Source organism: Heterocephalus glaber, unplaced genomic scaffold (assembly GCF_053883595.1).
Source record: "Heterocephalus glaber isolate CG9 unplaced genomic scaffold, H.glaber_assembly_v1.0 deba00001444, whole genome shotgun sequence".
In the NCBI taxonomy this organism is placed as follows: domain Eukaryota; kingdom Metazoa; phylum Chordata; class Mammalia; order Rodentia; family Bathyergidae; genus Heterocephalus; species Heterocephalus glaber.
In genome coordinates this window covers 7,379,513-7,399,181 of record NW_028258297.1, presented here as the reverse complement: position 1 = coordinate 7,399,181, position 19,669 = coordinate 7,379,513, and the positions used below count along the sequence as shown (strand labels likewise).

The 19,669-nt window shown below is 46.7% G+C and overlaps 1 protein-coding gene and 1 long non-coding RNA gene across 10 annotated transcripts in view; one reads left to right on the top strand and one right to left on the bottom strand.

The window, feature by feature from the left end:
* LOC110349367 (uncharacterized) overlaps positions 1 to 6,139 on the bottom strand; it is a 33,806-nt gene extending 27,667 nt beyond the window's left edge. For all 5 annotated transcript variants that reach the window (XR_015452270.1, XR_015452274.1, XR_015452271.1 and 2 more), the window contains exons 1-2: positions 2,309 to 6,139; positions 317 to 388 (exon numbers count right to left, since the gene is read on the bottom strand). This is a non-coding gene — a long non-coding RNA (uncharacterized LOC110349367). The remainder of the gene's footprint in view (positions 1 to 316; positions 389 to 2,308) is intronic.
* Positions 6,140 to 6,939: 800 nt separating this feature from the next.
* On the top strand, positions 6,940 to 17,189 carry LOC101710779 (uncharacterized). Of its 5 annotated transcripts, none has more exons than XM_004845530.4 (5): positions 6,940 to 7,086; positions 7,503 to 7,704; positions 12,224 to 12,468; positions 12,904 to 13,542; positions 14,020 to 17,189. In XM_004845530.4, exons 3-5 carry the CDS (start codon positions 12,325 to 12,327, stop codon positions 14,458 to 14,460), a joined length of 1,224 nt encoding a protein of 407 aa, XP_004845587.1. In that variant the 5' UTR covers positions 6,940 to 7,086; positions 7,503 to 7,704; positions 12,224 to 12,324; the 3' UTR covers positions 14,461 to 17,189. The 5 variants fall into 5 exon arrangements, with proteins under 5 accessions (XP_004845587.1, XP_087069966.1, XP_087069967.1 ...); XM_087213840.1 differs by having other exon boundaries at positions 6,945 to 7,130; XM_087213841.1 differs by lacking the exon at positions 7,503 to 7,704 and having other exon boundaries at positions 6,959 to 7,086.
* The last annotated feature ends 2,480 nt before the right edge of the window (positions 17,190 to 19,669 follow it).

Here is a 19,669-nt window from a genome sequence, read left to right as displayed (position 1 = left end):
CCTATGTTGGGATTCCATCGTGTTCCTGAGCTCCTCTATTTTTTTAATCTGTGTCTTCTCTAGATTTATTAATCATGTCTTCTACTATGGGCACAATCTCTGCTATTATCAGAGAAATTATTTCTGATTTCATTTTTTCCAGATCCTCTTTTGTTGCCAGCTCAGAGAGTATCAGAGTGTTCCATCTCCTTTCCCTTTGGGGTTGCTGTAGGTGATCTGGAAGTCTGGTTTTGAGACTTATTTACGTGTCTTCTCATTTCTACCCGGGATGTGGGGGGCGGGGCTGTGGGCAACCGTGCGGCACCGTGCGGCTCACCTCCTCTGGGCTGGGAGCAGTGGAACAGTGGCCTGGAAGCCCCTACCTCTGGGCTGGGAGCTGTGGAACGGCCTGTAATAGAATTCATAACTGTAATTTTCTCACAAAGAAAACTCTAGACCCAGATTATTTCACTGAAGAATTTTATCAAGCATGAGGAAGAAATAGGATCAATTAGATGCAAGTAATTTAAGGAACTAGATGAAAACTTTTCTACTTATGTTTGTTTGTTTTTTGTTTTATTTTATTTTGAGACAGGGTCTTGCTATGTACTTCAGGCTGGCCTTGAACTCACTGTGTTGCCCAGGCTGGCCTTGAATTCACAGCCATCCTCCTCCTGCCTCAAGCTCCTGAGTGCTGGGATTACAGATGTGTGCCACCATGCTCAGAACTACTTACATTTTTATTTTTTATTTTTATTTTTTATTTTTGGTACCAGGGATTGAACTCGGGTCCTTGCGCTTGCGCAGCAGGCGGCAAAACCACTGAGCTAAATCCCCGGCCACTACTTGCGTTTTTAAAACCAACATTGTGCTGATATCAAACTTCTTTAAATAATAAGAAAACTAAAGAGCCATAGCTTTCGTGAAGATAGATGGAAAACTTCTAAGCACAGTATTAGCCAGTGGAGTCCAGCAATATATAAGAGACACTGTACCATGATCAAGTGGGGTTTATCCCAAGGATTTAAATTGTCTCACTATTCCAAAATCAGTCATTCTAAGTCACCACATTTACAGAAAAGAGAGGCAAACAATATGAATTCTTAGCAAAGACACCATTCATGATTTAAAAGCCCTCAGTGAACCAGGTCCTTCCCTGGCAGTAAAGTGGAAGTGCACTTCCCAGCCTGGGACAAAGCCTCCCAGCCCTCAGTAACATCACACATGGGAGGGAGGCCAGTGCTCTCTCCCTCAGCTCAGGGAGCAGTGAGCACCCAGAGCACTGGTTCTTCCCAGCATGGTGCGGGATGCTCTGCTCACAGCACACACTGAGGACAGGAGGCAGAGGCAAAATCCCTGGGAAGGAAGAGGTCAAACTGGTTGGGGTTTGTTGTGTGGTTTTGTGGTGCTGGGGATGGAAGCCAGGGCCCAGCACATGCTGAGCAAGCAAGTGCCCTACTGCTGGGCCACACCCAGACCCCCAAGACTCTTCATTCACAGTGTTATGATTGTGTAAATAAAACATCCTAAAGACTTTCTGAAAAACAAAGCAAAACAAAAAAGATGCTAGAATAAGTGAATTTATCAAGATAATAAGATAGGAAATTTCCATAATCTTGAATTTTTTCACTTGGATTTCTATATAAGCAAATAACAGTTGGAAAATGAAGTTGAACTATTCTAGATTGGAGTGTTTTGTCAGGTATGAGGTTTGCCGATATTTTCTACCAGATTTTGTTTTGCTTTTTGGAGCTGGCGATGCAACCCAGGGAATACTGAGCTATATCCCCAGACTTTTAAAAAAAATTTTGAGATAGGATCTGCCCCAGGTGGCCTCAAACTTATGATCCTTCTACCTCAACCTCCCAGGTGACTGGGATTACAAGTGTATGTCACCTTATCAAGTTATTTTCTTCCACTTTATTGCTTATCTTTTCAAGCCCGCATTTGTAGGGGAAATCTTTTTTTTATTTTTTTTTGGTGCCGGGGATCGAACTTGGGTCCTTGCACTTGCGCAGCAGGCAGTGAAACCACTGAGCTAAATCCCCAGCCCTGTAGGGGAAATCTTTTATACTTGATCTTAGCCAAAAGCCCAAGAAGTGATGGGCAAATTTTTTTTTTTGGTACCGGGGATTGAACTCCAATCCTTGTGCTTGCACAGCAGGCGGTGAAACCACTGAGCTAAATCCCTGGCCCCAATGGGCAAATTTTTTTATGTGATGACATCCAATAATATATTAGTATTTTTTCTTTCATGAAATGTGCTTCATGTATTATGTATAAGAACTCTCAACTAAGCTCCAGGTCCTAGAGATTTTCTTGTACTTACCATCTAAAGTTTTCAGTTTTGGGCTGGGGATTTAGCTCAGTGGTGCCTCAGTGATGCCACCGCCTGCCTCCCAAGCGCAAGGTCCCGAGTTCAATCTCTGGTACAAAAATAAATAAATAAGTTTTAAGTTTCATTTTTACATTTAAATCTATGATTCATTTTGAGTTCAATTTTGTGTCAGAGTGGAAGCTTGAGGTCTTTCACCCTTTCCTTCTTCCTTCCTTCCTACCTTTCTTTTTTCTGTCTTATAGTGAATTGCAGATAGTGTCTTTATTTTAATTACTAGTTTCAATTTTTTCCTACCTTTCGTATTTTACTCTCATTGGTACTATATAGAAATTTAATTGAGTTTTGTATGTTTATCATCTGTACTGCAGGCTTATTGAAAACTAGTGTGAGAGCCAGAAAGTGAGGGCTGTTTTCGGTGGTGATAGTATTGATTTCACAACATTTTCTACATAGACCATCACGTCATCTGCTAAAAGAAATCACTTTCATTTCTTCCTTTCCAATCAGTATTCCTTTTTTTATCTTTTCTTTTTTTTTTTTGGTACCAGGGATCGAACTCGGATCCTTGCACTTGCGAGGCAGGCAGCAGAACCACTGAGCTAAATCCCTGGCCCTGAAGAGTTATGTGTTTTGTTTTTTCTTTCCTGGTACCAGGGATCGAACTTGGGACCTTGCACTTGTGAAGCAGGCAGAGGCACCACTGAGCTAAATCCCGGGCCCTTCCAATCAGTATTCCTTTTATCTCTTTCTCTTGCTTTATGGCACTAACTGGAACTGCCAGTTCTGTGTTGGTGACACAGGTGACAGTGGAAATACATGCCTTTTTCCAGATCTCCAAGGAATCAACTGCTCAAGATTGTGTCCCATTCAATTGGGTACCATACAATCCCAGTGGCAATTTTAGATTTAATTTTCATCAGGGGAAGAACAGGCCCTCCAAATTGAGTTTGTCAAATATGGCCTCCATTTTCATTTTCACACCTCTTTTTCAGACAACAGGACAGTAATAAGGGGTGGCAGTGCTTGGCACGCTCACAGCACCACATCTGACATTGCCACAGATTTATAAATGTTTATGTCCCTATTCCCTATGAGGCACTGAGTACTTTCTTTTTTTTAATGCTAGCTAATTGATTTCAAAGTGACTCATTAGCCCAAGAGAATAAAAGGAAGGATAAGTTGCTATGCATATTACAAAAAAAAATTCAGAAAGGGAAGTGAAAAGGATTATGATACAAGATGTGTATGTACCAACTCCCCAAGATGAATGCTTGTATTATGTATCAAAATATATACTAACAAAAAAAGTTAAATAAAAAAATAATCAAAAAACTCAGAAGCAGATACAGTGGCACAGCCTATAGTCAAAGCTGCAGGGAAGGCTGAGGCAGGATGATGAAGTGAGCCCAAGTCCTCAGGGCTAAACTGGTACCCTGGGCAACATAGCAAGATCCTGTTTCAAAAGAACAAAAATAAGTTTTAAAAAAACTGAAAGAAAATAAAGCTCTGGGGCAAGAGCAGATACTGATTAAATATTTGTTAACTCTGAACTGGATCAATAATGTGAAGAGAGGGACAATGAAAAGCCTAAGTTTCCTTGGCTCCTACAGAGCTGGTTTGCTTCCCTTTCCTGAGCTTCAGCCTCCTCCTTTCAAAGGATAAGAACTCCTAAATTCACTGTGAGATAAACAAGGAAAATGAAAACATCTCGCTCAGTCGCTGTGCACATCAGCCATCAGAACAACAGTCGGCTCCTCTTCTCCTTCAGTCCCAAGGGCTGAAAAAAGTGTCCTTTCTCAGGGTAGTGGCCGTATTTAAATTGGGGGAGCGCCATTTGTGCAGACCTCTCTGCATGTGCCAGTAAATACATTCCTCCGAGTGGGCATTGATGAGCACCTGCCAGCCAGCTTTATCTACCCAGAAATGATGTCACTATAGCAACCACCATTGTTCTGGAAACACACAATCTCTCCATTCCTTTAACTGAGACTTCAAAATCCCTACTTACATTTTTCCTGTTCCTTCCAGTAACTTGCTAAGAGGTAGACTCGTCAATAATTACTATAAAAATTACTATATATAACCTATACCCTCAAAATAATGTCAATTAGAAAACCCAGAGCATCCAGCTGACATTTTCAGAATGTAATTAACCCCATCCAACCACTTCTCAGATTTGACCCTGTCTACAGGACTCCTCACAATTGGTCCAGCTCAAGCCAGGAAGAAACATTTTAAAAAAATAATAATTAACATTTTGGTGCCATGGTGATGGGTGTTGCTAGGAAACAGTCGTTGTTGGAGAGGGGCAGATTCAGCAAAGCATTGTGTCTTAAACTAGGAGCAACCACTCTGGACTTGGTAAAACATTTGTGTGCCAAACGATGGGAAATAAATCCAACTAAATTTCAAGAGGCCTCTACCTTAGTGAAATGTCTAGGAGTCCCGTGCAGAAATGCAAGGGTATCCCATTAAGGTGAAGAATAATTAGCTGCATCCAGCCCCTCCTACAACCAAGAAAGAGGCACAAGGTCTAGTCGGCCTACTTGATTTAGGAGGCAACACCTTCCTCACTTTCTTTCTGCCCCCTTTACCTAGTAAGACAGAATGCTGATAGTTGGAGTGAAGCCCAGAGCAAGAGAAGGCTCTGCAACAGGTCCAGGCTGCTGTGCAGGCTGCTCTGCCACTAGGCCATATGGTCCAGCAGATCTAATGGTACTTGAGGTGTCAGTGGCAGATAAGAGTGTTCTTTGGAGCCTCTGTCAGGGCCCCACAGGAGAACCCCATTAGATGCCCTTAGGATTTGGGAGCAAGGCTCTGCAGTCAACAACTCTCCCTTGGAGAAATAGCTCCTTCCTGTCCTGCTGCTGGGCCTTAATGGGAACTGAATGCTTGACCATGGAGCTCCCAGTTACCATATGACCCGGGCTGCCCATCATATCCTATTCAACACTCCAAGCCTAAAGGCCAAACACGCACAGCAACAATCTATCATCTGGAAGAAGTGGTGTACACATGATGAGACCACAGCAAGTCCTGAAGGCTCCAGTCAGGTGGGTGAAGAAGTGGCTTATATCCCCATGGTTCCTCTTCCTGCTATTCTGCCTTCTGTCCCCCAAGAAGCACCAATGGCTTCTTGAGGCATGTCCTATGATCACTTGAGATAGGAAAAGACTAGGGCCTGATGTACATATGGTCCACATGTTACATGGGCACCTTCTGAAAGTGAACAGCTGCAGCTCTATAGCATCTCTCTGGGACAACCCTTAGACAGTGGTGAACAGATATTTTCACAGTGCCCAGACTTCAACCAGTGCACCTGGTCATATATTTTGGCTGGAAGAGATTGACTGTGACCTTTAATGGTGATTGTCAACTTAACTGGATTAAGATATACCTAGCAAATTATTAAAGAACACTCTGGGTGTATCTATGGGTATTGCCAGAGATGATTGGCATAAAGGCCAGCAAACTGAGGGGAGAAGCCTCCACCTGACTGTGGGAGACACCATCCAATAGGCTTGCATTCTAGATGGAAAGACAGGGAAGAGAGAGAAAGAAAGAAAGAAAGAAAGAAAGAAAGAAAGAAAGAAAGAAAGAAAGAAAGAAAGAAAGAAAGAAAGAAAGAAGGAAAGAAGGAAAGGAAGGAAGGAAGAAAGAAAGGAAGGAAGAAAGAAAGAAAGAAGCTGGCCAGCAGCCTGTGTAGGAAAAGCACCATTCTGCTTCACAGGTGTGTCTTTTGCTACCACCGCTACCACCACCACCACCACCACCACCGCTACCACCACCACCACCACCACCACCACCGCTACCACCACCACCACCACCACCACCACCACCACCTCTGGACATCAGACTCCAGTTTCACGGCCTATCAATGTGGATTCAACGTGTGACTCTCCACAGAGCTTCCAAACCTCAGTCTCAGACTGGTGATGCATCCTTCATCACTCTTGTTCTGTGGCTTTCAACTTTTTGGACTGCATAGCTCCTGGTTCCTCTGGGTATGTAGGTGCAGGCAGTCATTGTGGATTATCCTGCCTCTGATCAAATTCCCTGGCATAATTCTGTATTTTTTCTATAGATTCTGTTCTCTGGAAAACCCTAAGCAATACACTTGGTGAGTTTATTGTGGAATTAACAGTGACACCAAACTTGAAAGTGCTTTACAAGTTGCAAAGCACTGCTTATGTGATTTATTAGTTTTCATCACTCCAGCCACTTTCACGGAGGAGAAAATTGTAACCTCTCAGCATCAAACCCCGTCTCTAAGTCTTAACAGCTAATTAAAGCCAAGACCTTTACAGTTATCTCCACTCATTAAATGTTACCGAAATTTCCAAGCCTCGTTCAAGTACCCATTTCCCTCAGCCCAAGGCAGTGGTGGGCTAAGAAACATCCTGCGTTCCTATCCTAGCTCTGCCATTTAGTTATTACACACTAGGACTGACACTTCTCCCCTGGCTGCCTCGGCTGCCATTTTAGGAACAAGGACAGTGCAAGAGTCTGAATAAAAAATGTCCCCCAAATTTCATGTGTTGAGAGGTTGGGTTTTGAAAGGTGACGAACAGCAAGAGCACTGATCTCACAGCTTTCGGTTCGGGGGGGGAAGGCGGGGCCGTTGGCGGAAGTAGGTCATTGGGGTGGGGCTTGGAGGGGGTGTGGCCTCTGCCTCTTCCTCCTCGAGCGGCTTCCTGTCTGCCCGGGCTTGGAGCTGCTCTGCTCGCCATATTGTTTGCTTTCCAGTCAGCGGATCACGAAGTGAAACCGTGAGTCAACATAAACCTCTCCTGCCTTAAGTTATCCATATCAGGTGCGCCTCGGCACGCCAGGTCCTCAGTCGTGGCAGTGGCTCTGGCAGCCCAGTTCCCTGCCACCCCTTTCCTGTTTGCCTGCAACCCCCGGGGCTTCGAGGGATCGCATCATTCCCGTCCGGTGCCCACTGCGCTCGGCGTGATCGAGACCAGGAGAGGCCCCTTCGGCCCCCAGCTCGTTGTCCGCGGTTCCGGTGCCTCATCAGCCCGGGGGCGACGGTGGCGCTGGAGACTCGCGGCCGGGCGGAGGGGAAAGGGGGGCGGCGGGGGGCGGTGCCTCCTCTCCTCAGCCCTCCTCCCCTCCACTCCTCCACTCTGGTCCCCTCCTCTCCTCACCTCTCCTGTTCTCTCCGCTTTTCCCTTCCCGCCAGCGAACCCGGGGACACAGAGCCCGAGTCCCGCCTCACCTCTCGTTGAGGAGGCCACCGAGGCCCCGGGGCGCAGGCGGAGGCCGGCAGCACCCAGCCCGCCCTGATCGCCGCTGGAAAGCGCCGGTCCCCGGCCCTGGGGTGACGTCGGAATCGACCTCGAGGTCCCTGGGGGACCCAGTGCCCGGAGCACAGTGCGCACGCGGTGAATTATTTGGAGGAGAAGGCCCACCCTGGCCCAGCCGGAGCTCCAGCCTCAGCTGGGTCACCCACCCCGGTCCCCGGGGTCTTATACAATAATGGGGGAAGGCGACATGAAAATGGGTGATAGGCAAACGTTGTACCACCGAGCTACACCCAGGCCCTTTTTGTTTACATTTTAAATTTTATTTTTATATTTGTTTGAACATAATAGTATTGAGTGTTTTTGTTTTGTTTTGTTTTCTTCCCGAGGATTAAACTCAGGGCCTTCACATTGAGCTCCATCCCCAGCCCTTTCTACTTTTTTGAGACAGACTGCCTCATTTGCTCAGCTAGGCTGGAACTTGCAACCCTTCTGCCTCAGCCACCCAGAGTGCTGTGATTACAGACCGATGACACCATGTTGGACCTAATTTACATTTTTAAATTTTATTGGTACATTTTAGGTATACAATATAATGACATTCATCGTTGGAAATTTGTACCTTTACATAATTTATCTTGGTTCTTATTTTCCTAATTTATATCCTTAAAAAGACCAGTAGGTAGGGCTGGGGATTTAGCCCAGTGGCTCCACACCTGCCTCGCAAGCGCAAGGTTCTCAGTTTGATCTCCGGTACCAAAAAAAAAGACCAGTAGGTAGAGAATTACCAGGATAGGGTAAGAGGAGAGTCTAGCAAGTAGAAGGCTTTGGGGGATCCAGATTTGGGCAGGTGATGGCCTGGATTTAAAGGGTAGCAGTAGAGATAAAGAAGTGGAAATATCTAAAACTGAGTTTAGAGAGGTAAAGGTATTCCATGATGGATTGAACAGTGAGGGATGGAGAGGAAGAAATCAACAGGTAGTTCCTGAGTATTTGGTAGTGCCATGCACTAAATGAGGAAACTAACAAAAAAATAGGTTTGGGAAAGGGAATGAAGTGTTCTGCTTGGGGGTTTAGGGTGCAATGTGAAATTGTCATCCAGACACATGGATACTTGAGTCTGGAGCTCAGATGAAGAACACAGGCTGGCAAAGAGAATTTGAGATACGAAGATGGTATTTACAGCACCAAGAATGAAAGGGGATGAGAGTGTATAGTTCATGCAAGAGGCTCTGGCTTCAATTCCATCACTAAGGTCAAAGAAAAAAGAGGGCTGGGGGAATGTGTTAGGGGGCTGAGAACAATGCTTAGAGATAAGGAGAAAGAGGATCCACTCAGGAGATAGGATTGGCCAGAGAGGTAGGTGGAAACCAAGAGAGACCTAAGAAAGGACATTGTTTCAAGGCTTCAGTTATGCCAAAATTATCTGAGAGAAGGGCATACACAGCTCCATCAGAAAAATTGTACGTGAACTTGGCGCAGGAGTGACAGTGGGATGAGACAGATGGAGAATAGTACATGCAGGCAAGTCTTTCCAGAAGTTATGAGGTGTGAAATGGCACAGGGGCACAGGTTAGAGAAGTGAAGAGATTTATTTGTGTAGTACTGATGCAGAATCCCACATTGATACTTTTAGGAATGAAATAGAAGAAAGTGACAGGTCAGAGATCCCAGTAGAGCTGGGTGTGGTGACATACCTCTGAAATCCCAATTACATAGGAGGCTGAGATTGCAGGATGGGAAGCTCAAGGCCAGCCTGGACATCAGAGAGTTTCTGACTCCAAAAAATGAAAATAAAGGGCCTGGGGACATGGCTCAGTGGTAGAGCACTTGCCTAACATGTGCAAGGGCCTATACTGGAGGGACAAAAAGTGGGGAAAAAACTAAAACTATAACCAGTATATCCTTGTAGTTTGTAATCCTTTTAGTTTTGTAATCTTTGTCCATTTTTTCAGACTTTGGGGTTTTGTTTTTTGGTTTGGGGGGTTTTTTTTGATACCGGGGATTGAACTCAGGACCTTGCACTTGGGAGGCAGGCAGCAGAACCACTGAGCTAAATCTCCAGCCTTTTTCTGACTCTTTGAATACCTTTGGTATTTTGTTTTTTTACCAAGCTGCTTACTACTCCATTGGCTATAATAGTCTGTTGTGCTGGTGCTTTGGAAAAAGAAATGAATAAAACTGTTGGCACCCATTCACAAATTATTAGAAAGTAGAGAGAAATGCTGAAAAATTAAACTTTCAGATATGTAGGTTTATAAGCCCTTCTAAGTTAGAACTTTGTTTTTCTGTTTACATTGTTTATTTGTTGTAGGTAGTCTGGAAATATAACTGAGTGTGGATTTTCCCCTTCAACATCATAATTGGTGAGATAAAAGCCATGAGATTTGAATAATTCCTATCAATATATATATATATCTTTTTGGTACTGGGGATCCAACTCCAGTCCTTGCGCTTGTGCAGCAGGCGGCGAAACCACTGAGCTAAATCCCCGGCCCCTGTATCAATGTTTTTTTAATACCACATTTTTGTTCTCAAATATATCTTAAGTTCTTCAAGAAGTAGAAGTTCTGTACAGACATGAAGGCTTGATTTTTAGCTGTGGAATTGCAACTAAATTGGTTAAGCAGTCTGTTTAGGAAAGAAATAAGTACATAAAAGGCTGTCCTGGAGGGGAATTTGCTACCATGGCGCTTAACCTTAGGGTGCATCTTTTCCTATAGTCCTCTCTGCCCCAGCCCTCTGTGGCTGAGCATTAGTAACCTGTTGTTGTCAACATAGTGCCTGAGATATGAGAGGCATGGCCATAGCTGGGCTAGTGAAATGGAGATTCCTGAGTTCTAGTGGGGGCCTCACTAATTAGGTGATAAATATTAATATTGAATAAGTATGAGCTCTTTCAAATAAAATTTAATGCCACAAAATTCTAGCTTTCTGGAGCAATGGGAAAGGCCCTGAGAATGTATTGTGATGGCTTTGACTTCCATGGAGGTTGGTTATAAAGTCAGGCATTGGCTTTGGTGTAGGGTAACAGAACAGTGAATGTGCCTGGCTCTGAAGTTGCCAGTATTGCTGTTAAGAGGCACAGATACCTTTTCAGTCTCCCCAAAGTGGTTGGATGCATACGCATGACAGTTTCATAGAAGCTCCTAATTGGGATGAGGGGGGAGAACACACAGAAGTTTGCTTGGTGGGAATTGAGCCCAGGGCTTTTGCATTGTGAGCTACATCCCCTTTTTTTTGGTACCAGGGATGGAAATCCCTGCCCCAACACCCCTGTCTTCCTCCGTTTTCTCCTCCCCCCTCTGCCACCTCCTCCTTCCTTTTTTTTCTTTTTAATTTTTTTTTTTTTTTTTTTGTACCAGGCATCAAACTCAGGACCTTGTTCTTTTTGAGACAGGGTCTTACTAAGTTGCCCAGACTAGGCTCGAATGTGGAATTCTGGCTCAGCCTCCTAGAGTGCTGAGATTACAGGCAATGAGCCACATGCCCAGCTAAAATCCTGATATCTTGAGGTGATGTTTTTCATTTTACTTGTTCAATAAGAGTTTATAGTTATCTATAATACCAGCTTCTTGTTACACCCTTTATACTAAGGCTTGTGGGAACCTACAAACTTAAGGAACAAAACTTACTGCTGTAGCAACAAGGATTAAGGAGATAATTGCTTTTATCCCTCTCAACCTCGCTAACTTTATTGTAAAATTGCAAACCTATTAGGAATGCTGCACAGAAGAATCTACAATTTTCCATGTTTCTTTTTAATCTCTATTTTAGCAAGTACCTTCTAAGAAAGAAAATATGCTTTGCATAACCACATGATGGTTTACAACCCAGGAAATGTGACCTTAACCCAGAATCATCATCTAACATCTGGTCCTTAGGTTCCTTCAATCAGGGTTTATGACCCATGTCGAGTTGCTGTTCCATTTTGAACAGGGCCTCTTCTTAAATGGCATGAGCATTTTCTTGATGAGTCCAGAGCAACTGTTTTGTATAATGTCTCTACTTAGGTTTGTCTGATTGGTTTCTTTTGGGGGGTGGGGTACTGGGGCTTGAACTCAGGACCTTGCACTTGTGAGGCAGGTGGTAGAACCACTGAGCTAAATCCCCAGCCCTGATTGGTTTCTTTTTTCTTGGTTTCTTATATTTAGATTCAAGTCAAATCAAGGATTACATCTTTAAAAAGTAGGCTCAAATCAAAATGTCCACATGTGCTGGACCTAAACTACAATATCCTCCATTCGGGGGAATTACTCAATGACGTGAAAAGAAACATGATATGAATTTTAACTGTATTATACTTAGTCTTAAGGAGAACAGAGTTAAACCAGATGTGGTGATACATACTTGTAATACCAGCACTCTGGGAGGCTAAAGCAGGAGGATCCCAAGTTTGAGCCCAGCCTGGAGAACTTAGCAATTTTGCAAGACCCTGTCTTAAAATTTAAAAAAATAAGAAAAAAAGTGGTTGGGGATATAGCTCATCGTGAAAGCCTTGGGTTCATTCCTCAGTCACACACACACACAGGAGAGAGAACAGGAAAGGAAAGGGTGGGTATATAGTAAGCTACCCTGGATCCATTTGTGTGCCCCTCTCCACTCCTTCCTGCTTTGGTAGCACTGTGGTCTAGAGTGAGAGTGAGCCTCTCTTCCACAGGTCTCCATTGTGATCCGCCTCTTTGCTGGCCTGCTGCCAACTCCCTGCCTCCATCAGGGACCCTGACCCTCTTATCCGCTGTGATCAGATCTGTGGTCAGGATGAGTTCCTCACCCTCGGAAGAAACAAGTGCCTGGAGTTCCCTTCAGGCTGATGAGCCCAATGACTCCATCTACCGGTTTGTCTACACCTGCACTGAGTGCAAGGAACAAGTGGACACACACTGGCGCTGTACAGTCTGCCAGGTAGGTACCAGGTCATGGGAAGGAGGGAGGTGGACCCTGCAGGTCTCCATCATCTGAGGAGTTACACAGGCCACTGGGGTGAGACAACCTGGCTTCATGTTGAGTGGCAGAGTTGAAGATGCTATTTTTGTTCTGTATAAAGATTTCTAAGCCCAGTGTGGTTGTACATGCCTGTTCCGCCAGCACACGGTTGAAGCAGGAAGCTCACAACTTTGAGGCCACCTGGGCTACATAGAGAGAACCTGTCTCCAAAACGGGGGGGGCTGGTTTTTTTTTTTTTTTTTGGTACTGGGGATTGAACTCAGGACCTTGGGCTTGCAAGGCAGGCATGGTGCCACTGAGCTAAATCCCCGGCCCCAGAGGGCACTTTTCTAATCCAACCTTTGGAGTGACAAAGTTTTAAGAGTTGCCTGTATCTCCTGTGTTTTTCTGCAGGAGTATATCCTGTGTGTCTCCTGCTATCCCACTAAGAACCATGACCACCCAATGGAGAAACTGGGTCTTGGCTTGGATGATGAGAGCAGCAAGCAGCAGATTGGGGCTGCCCAGAACCCAGGAGAATCTTGCTGCCTGAGCATCCAGCGCAACATCCAATCCCTGCTCCATGCCTGCCAGTGCCGCAATGCCAACTGCTCCCTGCCTTCCTGCAAGAAGATGAAGCGGGTCATCCAGCACACCAAGGGCTGCAAACGGAAGAACAGTGCTGGATGTGCTGTCTGCAAGCAGCTTGTTGCTCTCTGCTGGTACCATGCCAGGAACTGCCCAGAAGACGACAGGTGCTTTGTGCCCTACTGCTTCACCATCAAGCAGAAGCTCCAGCAACCACAGCTGCAGCTCCGGATCCAACAAGCCCTGATGCTGCGCAGGATGACGGCCAGCACCGATCCAGACCCTCTGGTCCCCTGCGATCTCAATGATGCTCAGGATGCGGGGACAAGTGCCCGGAGCTCTTTTCATTCCGAGCCCAGTGGCCCACCCCCTGTATTGCGGAGGAGCACCACCCGCAATGTCCCCTACATCTGCAGTGAGTGCAGGCAGGAAGTGGAGACACGCTGGCGCTGCACTGTCTGCCAGGTAGGCAGCAGGCCATGGGAAGGGGGCAATGGACCTGTGAGTCCCAGTCATGTGATGAGTGATCCAGAAGAGTATTATGGTGGCTGGTGGGAGGAGAGGCCCTGGTCATTGAGTTCCAGAGCAGAACAGTCTAGTCAGATCTCTTTTTTTTTTTTTTGGTACCAGGTATCGAACTCGGGTCCTTGGCACTTGTGCAGCAGGCGGCAAAACCACTGAGCTAAATCCCTGGCCCCATAGTCAGATCTTTTAAAAAGTGCTTTTTAGCTGGGTGTGGTGGCACATACCTGTAACCCCAGCTCTCAGGAGGCTGAAGCAGGAGGATCACTGAATTCCTGGCCAGCTTCAACTGCATAGCAAGACCCTGTCTCTAAAAAACAAAAACAATAAAAACACTTTTTTTTTGCTCAGAGTATCTAAAATGCTTTTCAGTGATTAAATCTTGAGAGTTGACCTTCTCTGCCTGTGTTCTTTCCCTAGGAATATGTCTTGTGTGTCCCCTGCTATTACACTAAAAATCATGACCACAAGATGGAGAAAGTAGGTCCTGGCATAGATGGTGAAAGCAGCAACCAGCAGGGTGCAGCCATCCAGAACCCTCGAGATATTCACCGCCAAAGGATCCAGCGAAGCATCCAATCCCTGATCCATGCCCGCCAGTGCCGCGATTCCACCTGCTCCATGCCAACCTGCAAGAAGATGAAGCGAGTTGTAGAACATACCAAGAACTGCAGGCGAAAGGCAATTGGTGGGTGCCCTGTCTGTAGGCAGCTCATTGCCCTCTGCTGCTACCATGCCAAGCGTTGCCAAGAGAACAACTGCCCCGTGCCGTTCTGCTTCAGAATCAAGCAAAAGCTCCGGCAACAGCGGCTGCAACGCCAGCGGTCTAGGATGGTGCGCAGGAGGATGGCCAGCATGTAGCTTACCCATATAGTGGAGTAGCAACAGGGCCTGCCCTCCCCCACCTCTGGCACTCCAACCTTGCCAACCACACAACAGCTAACAACCCTGCAGACACCCCAGCTCACCCCTTTCAGAAACAGCCCTGGTGACACTCCAACCTCTGTACCGATTGCTTGGCCGCCCCTGCTAGGGCCCCCATCTACAACAGTAGAAATGGCAATGTAGATTCAGAAGCTGAGACACTGTAAATTGTTCAAAGGCCAGCCCAGCACCAAATGCCCCAAATGATTCCCGTGACCCAACCTTCCATGACCAGAGGTCCCAGTGGGCATCTGGAACCAGGGATGGGGCCCACAGCAATGCAAAAGCAACCCCCTGGGCCCAAGGAGGACTGCCCCAGCCTCAGCAACTCCAGTCCAGGCTGCCAAGGTCAGTCATGGTGTCTGTGGCCCAATACAGGCAGCCCTTGAACATGGCTCCACAGCCAGGATCGGGCCAGGTAGGTGTGAACCCACTCAAACCAGGCACTGTGTCTCAACAAGCCTTACAAAACCTGTGGACTCGGGCCTCCCAGCTGTCCCCTACAGCAGCAACCCTTGTGCCCACCCCAAGCTGTTGGCTACATTCCTGAAACAGTGGGATCCACATATGCCAACTCTAACCCAGCCTCTCACTGGGCACCCTGGCATGGCCCCAGGGACAGCCCGGGCTGCAGCCACCAGCCATGCCAGGGCACAGGGCGTCCAGTCCAGCCATGCAGAACATGAATCCTGTGCAGGCAGGCATGCAGAGGCCTGGCCTGGCTCAGCAGCAACTCCAGCACCCATGAGGGATGAGCCTCCAGGCCCTTCCAATGAACATGAATCATAGTCACGTGTCTTCCCAGTTCTGGGACATAATTGAGACAACAGCAGATGATGTGACAGCAGCAGCAGACATAGCATCACATGCAGCAGTTGCAATAAGGAAATGTGGGATAGCTGGGACATCTGCCCCAGGCCTTGGGAATGGAGGCAAGAGCCAGTCTGCTGGCCTGTCAGCAGTGACTCCTCCAGCACCAGATGGAGTCCCCTCAGCCCAGCCCTGTGACCCCTCAGCCGCACATGCTCCCAAGCCAGGCCGAGTCCCCGCACCTCCAAGTTGATCCCCAGTTCTCATCAAGTGTGTTCCCCTCCTGCTCATCCCTTCTCGTGGCCACAGTTCCAGATGCCCTCTTCTCCATCTTGTCCCCAACCCTGAGGACATAACTCCAGCCTTCTCCGCACCATGTTTCCCCACAGACCAGGTCCCCATATCCTGGTTTGGCTACTCCCCAGGCCGCCAACCCCATGGAACAAGGGCATTTAGCCAGACCAGACCAGACTCCGATGCTCTCAGCTTGCTAGCCATCCACCCATGGCAGACCTCCATGGTGCAAGCACCATGGACCTGGGACTCAGCACTGATAGCTCAGATTGAATTGAGATCGCTCACAAAATATACCAGACACCTGGTAGTATTTTGGGAGCAGAAAAAAATATTTTCTCTTAAGACTTTTTGAACTGAATGCAGTTTTTTGGAATCTTTCTTAGCCTATGAAACAGTTTTTCCTTAGAATACCTAAGAACTGCAGTAGTCATTTGTGGAGGTTGTTTTTGATTTGTTCTCATTTCATTTGCAGTATTGGGGGATGAACCCAGGGCCTTTGCACTGAGCTACATCCCGAGCCTAGTTATGTTTTGTAGCCAGGTCTCAGTCACTGAGAAGTTGCCCAAGCTGGGCTCGAACTCATGATTGTCCTCCCTCGGCCTCCCAGAGTGCTGGGATTCAGGCATGCCACTATGCCCAGTGCCATTTGCGGTTTAAAGCAAATACGCCAGGTGAGCCTGAGGGATGATAGAATACTAGGAATTTATTTTTGTTCTGGCTGCTTCCCCAGCCGTTTTCCCCCCCGTACGTACGTATGTACGTACGTGTGTGTGTGTATGTGTGTGTGTGGTGTGCCCTGGGAGGAGGCTGAAGTCTGAAGCCCCCATATGCTCCTGCCTTGCACCTCCAGTAGGTTTTCCTAGTTTTTTTTAATTAAGGAGAATATGTAATATCAATAGTAATTATTTACTGGTTCAGAAGGTGGAAACTTTTGCTTATTTTTTTCATTTTATGGAAGAATTTTTTAAAATTCTAAAACCAAAGTTCAGCAGGGGTTAATGTTACTTAAAAATATATATTCCACATACATAATCATTAAAATGGCAGTTTCTCCCTCTGAGTGCTAAAATACTCATTTTTAAAAAAATTTTTGGTGTGATGGTCAGAGGAAAAAAATTTCCCCTTTCCTCCCCAAGTCAATTTTTGTGCTCCAGGAAATTTTCTATATGTCTGAACGTAAAACTTCCAAGTATTAAAATTATTTGTGCATGTAGAGAGGAAAATTACTTTTTAAAAATAGAAGCAACTGCCAAATTGATGTATTATAAGTCGTGGTTTCTTAAACATTTTGTTATACAGGAAAAAAATGAAAAAGTCATCCAAAGGGATGATTCCAATGTGTAGTCTCCCTGGGGTTTCTTGTTTCCCTTCCTCCTCCTGCCCCCAACCCCAAACACAGTATCTCGCTTTCTGTAAAACTTGAAAATAGCAAAAGCTGTCAACTGTTGTAAATCTTGCAATTAAAGTTGATTACTTATAGATAATAAGCTTTGGATTGCTGTATAGCCTGTCCAGTTTGATTTCTTATTACCGGTTGTGAATAAACTGTGTGAGACACACCGAGGCTTTGACTCACTTCTTCGGGGTGCATCTTGGTCCCAGACAATGCTGGTGTAAAAGCTTCTTGCTTAGGAGTCTGAGGAAAAAGGAAACAGCCCACAGCCACGTTAACTGTTGCATGTAATCAATTCCCAAATGCACTTAGGTGAATTTGTCCCAAGTTCAGGGAAACCCAAGTCGAGTTCTCCAAGTACCACCCAGATGTCAAGGTGGAAGCCACATCAGCCATTTCACACCTTGACACAGGACCTTGCTCTGTGCTCCTCTGAGTGACATCAAGCTCTGATCACCCTCAGCTCCCAGGGAGGCCAGGGCGCACCCTGGACTGTCATCCTGCCCAGTCACAAGAGGCTCCTTGCAAACCAGCACTAAGGCCAGGACAGTGCACTCCTCTCCCCGGTACACTAACTGTCACCTGAGGGATCCGGGGAAGGAAAATGTGTGCAGATAAATCCTAGACAGCTGAGATGAGCTCACGAGAGCAGTGTGTACTGAGTGTGAGCACAGTGTGAACACTGCAGAGACTGTGAGCAGGGTTCAGCACAAGAGCACTGCTACCAGTGGCATTGGCATCACCTGCCCGCCTGCCTGGCCCTTGTTCTCAGGGCAACACAGAGAGCACAGGTCCATGCCAGGCCTGCAGGACAGCACTGGAACAGGATGCAGCCCTGCCCTGGAGCTGCCAGCTGGGCCTCAAGGCAGCCAGGTCTAACAGAATGACGCTTAAGGAAGACAAAGAGCAAGTGACAAGTGCAAGCAAGACAGAGCAAGCTCTGAGTGACAAGGATGCAGGAGGCCTGGGAGAAAGCTGGCTGGGGGTGGGGGGTTGGTTGGGGAAGGGTTCAGGAGAGCAGAGCAGGGAAGCTGTGCCTGGAGGGAGCTGGTGGGGTGGGGCAGAGAGGTGAGGGGGAGCTCAGCCCAGAACAGCAAAGAACCGGACCCTGGTGGGGGCAGCTGCAGGTGCGCTGCGCTCGACCTCATGAAAGGCAGTATTGAGAGCCTGTGCTGGACAGAGGGTCAGGACTGACCTGGCCAAGACTTCAAATGTGCTGTGTGTGATGCCTGGATAATGGAAGGGATTGATGGGAGCCAACAGAATTCCAGGTGCTTTGCTGATTTAGCATACAGCATCCTCCATAACATCCCCACTTAACAAGTGAAAAACAAGCTGAGTGGAATAACTCAGGATGACTCAGCCAGCCGGGTGCAGGCCAATAATCCCAGGTTCTCAGGAAGCTGTGTCAGTGGGATTGCAAGTTTGAGGACAGCCTGGGCAGCTTATCAAAACCTTGTCTCAAAATAAAAAGGGCTACCAGTAAAAAGGGCTGGAGATATAGCTTAGCATTCCTTGGATTCAATCCCCAGTGCCAACGCCCCCACCTCGAAAGCATCCCAGGAGTGTCAGTGACTCACAGAGGGAAGGGTCTGAAAAGAGAGGGCATGGAGTCCATGAGAAGAAGGGATGACTTGGAACAATAGAAAGCGCCTTTTGCTGCAGCCTGAGCCCCAGACCCAAGAGCTTTAGCGCACTGGCCACTGTTGCTAAGCAACCAGTGTTAATAAGATGTAAGATGGTTCAGCTGGATTCCTAACAGCCATTTCAACTCAGGTTAATGGCTGCTGTCACTGGGGTGTCTCCTCTGGTTCTTTCTTTCTTTTTTTTTTTCCCCTCCCTGTTTCTTTCCTTCTCCCAAAGCCTTGTGCTTTCCAACTGTGATACTGGAAACCTCAGTATCTACTTTCTTTTTCTTTCTTTCTTTTTTTTTTTTGGTACTGGGGATCAAACTCCAGACCTTGTGCTTGCAAGGCAGGTGGCGGAACCACTGAGCTAAATCCCTGGCCCAGTATCTACTTTCTCATGCTTTTGATATAGTTGTTTGTACTAGTGTGAAAAGTAATACATCACAGAGAAGATGGATTTCAAGACTCATTCAGGCTTTTTTCATTCGTTTGCTTGAGATGGGGACTTACTATGTAGCTCAAGCTGGCCTTGGACTCACTATGTAGCCCAGGCTGGCTTTGAACTTGTGACTATCCTCCTGCCTCAGCCTCCCGAGTCCTGGGAGTACAGGTGTGTGCTACCAAGCCCAGAAGGACTCATTCACTCTCAAACCCACCCCACATGATTACTCAAATAATTCTCAAATCTTTCCACTTTTTTGTATGCCTCCTGCTTCTACTCTGGCTAAGCTACCATAATCATTTAACTGGATCATTACAAGCACTGTCTCCGTGGTCTGGCGCTCTCTCTCTCTCTCTCTCTCTCTCTCCCTCTCTCTCTCTCTCTCTCTCCCTCCCTCCCTCCCTCCCTCGAATAAACCCAGGCCCTAGTCTGGACTCAAACTTTCAATCCTCCTGCCTCAGCCTCCCAGGGATTACAGTCAAGCGCACACACACACGCGCACACACACACACACACACACACACACACACTCACACAGCTATTGCTGCTTCTCTTGATCCACCTCAATGTATTCTC

What these genes read in the sequence shown, in the direction of transcription:
- LOC101710779 (XM_004845530.4), top strand. Translation starts at nt 12,325, where the DNA reads ATGAGTTCCTCACCCTCGGAAGAAACAAGTGCCTGGAGTTCCCTTCAG. An exon ending in GGCGCTGTACAGTCTGCCAG is followed by an intron (nt 12,469 to 12,903) that starts GTAGGTACCAGG and finishes GTTTTTCTGCAG; the next exon opens with GAGTATATCCTGTGTGTCTC. An exon ending in GGCGCTGCACTGTCTGCCAG is followed by an intron (nt 13,543 to 14,019) that starts GTAGGCAGCAGG and finishes TTCTTTCCCTAG; the next exon opens with GAATATGTCTTGTGTGTCCC.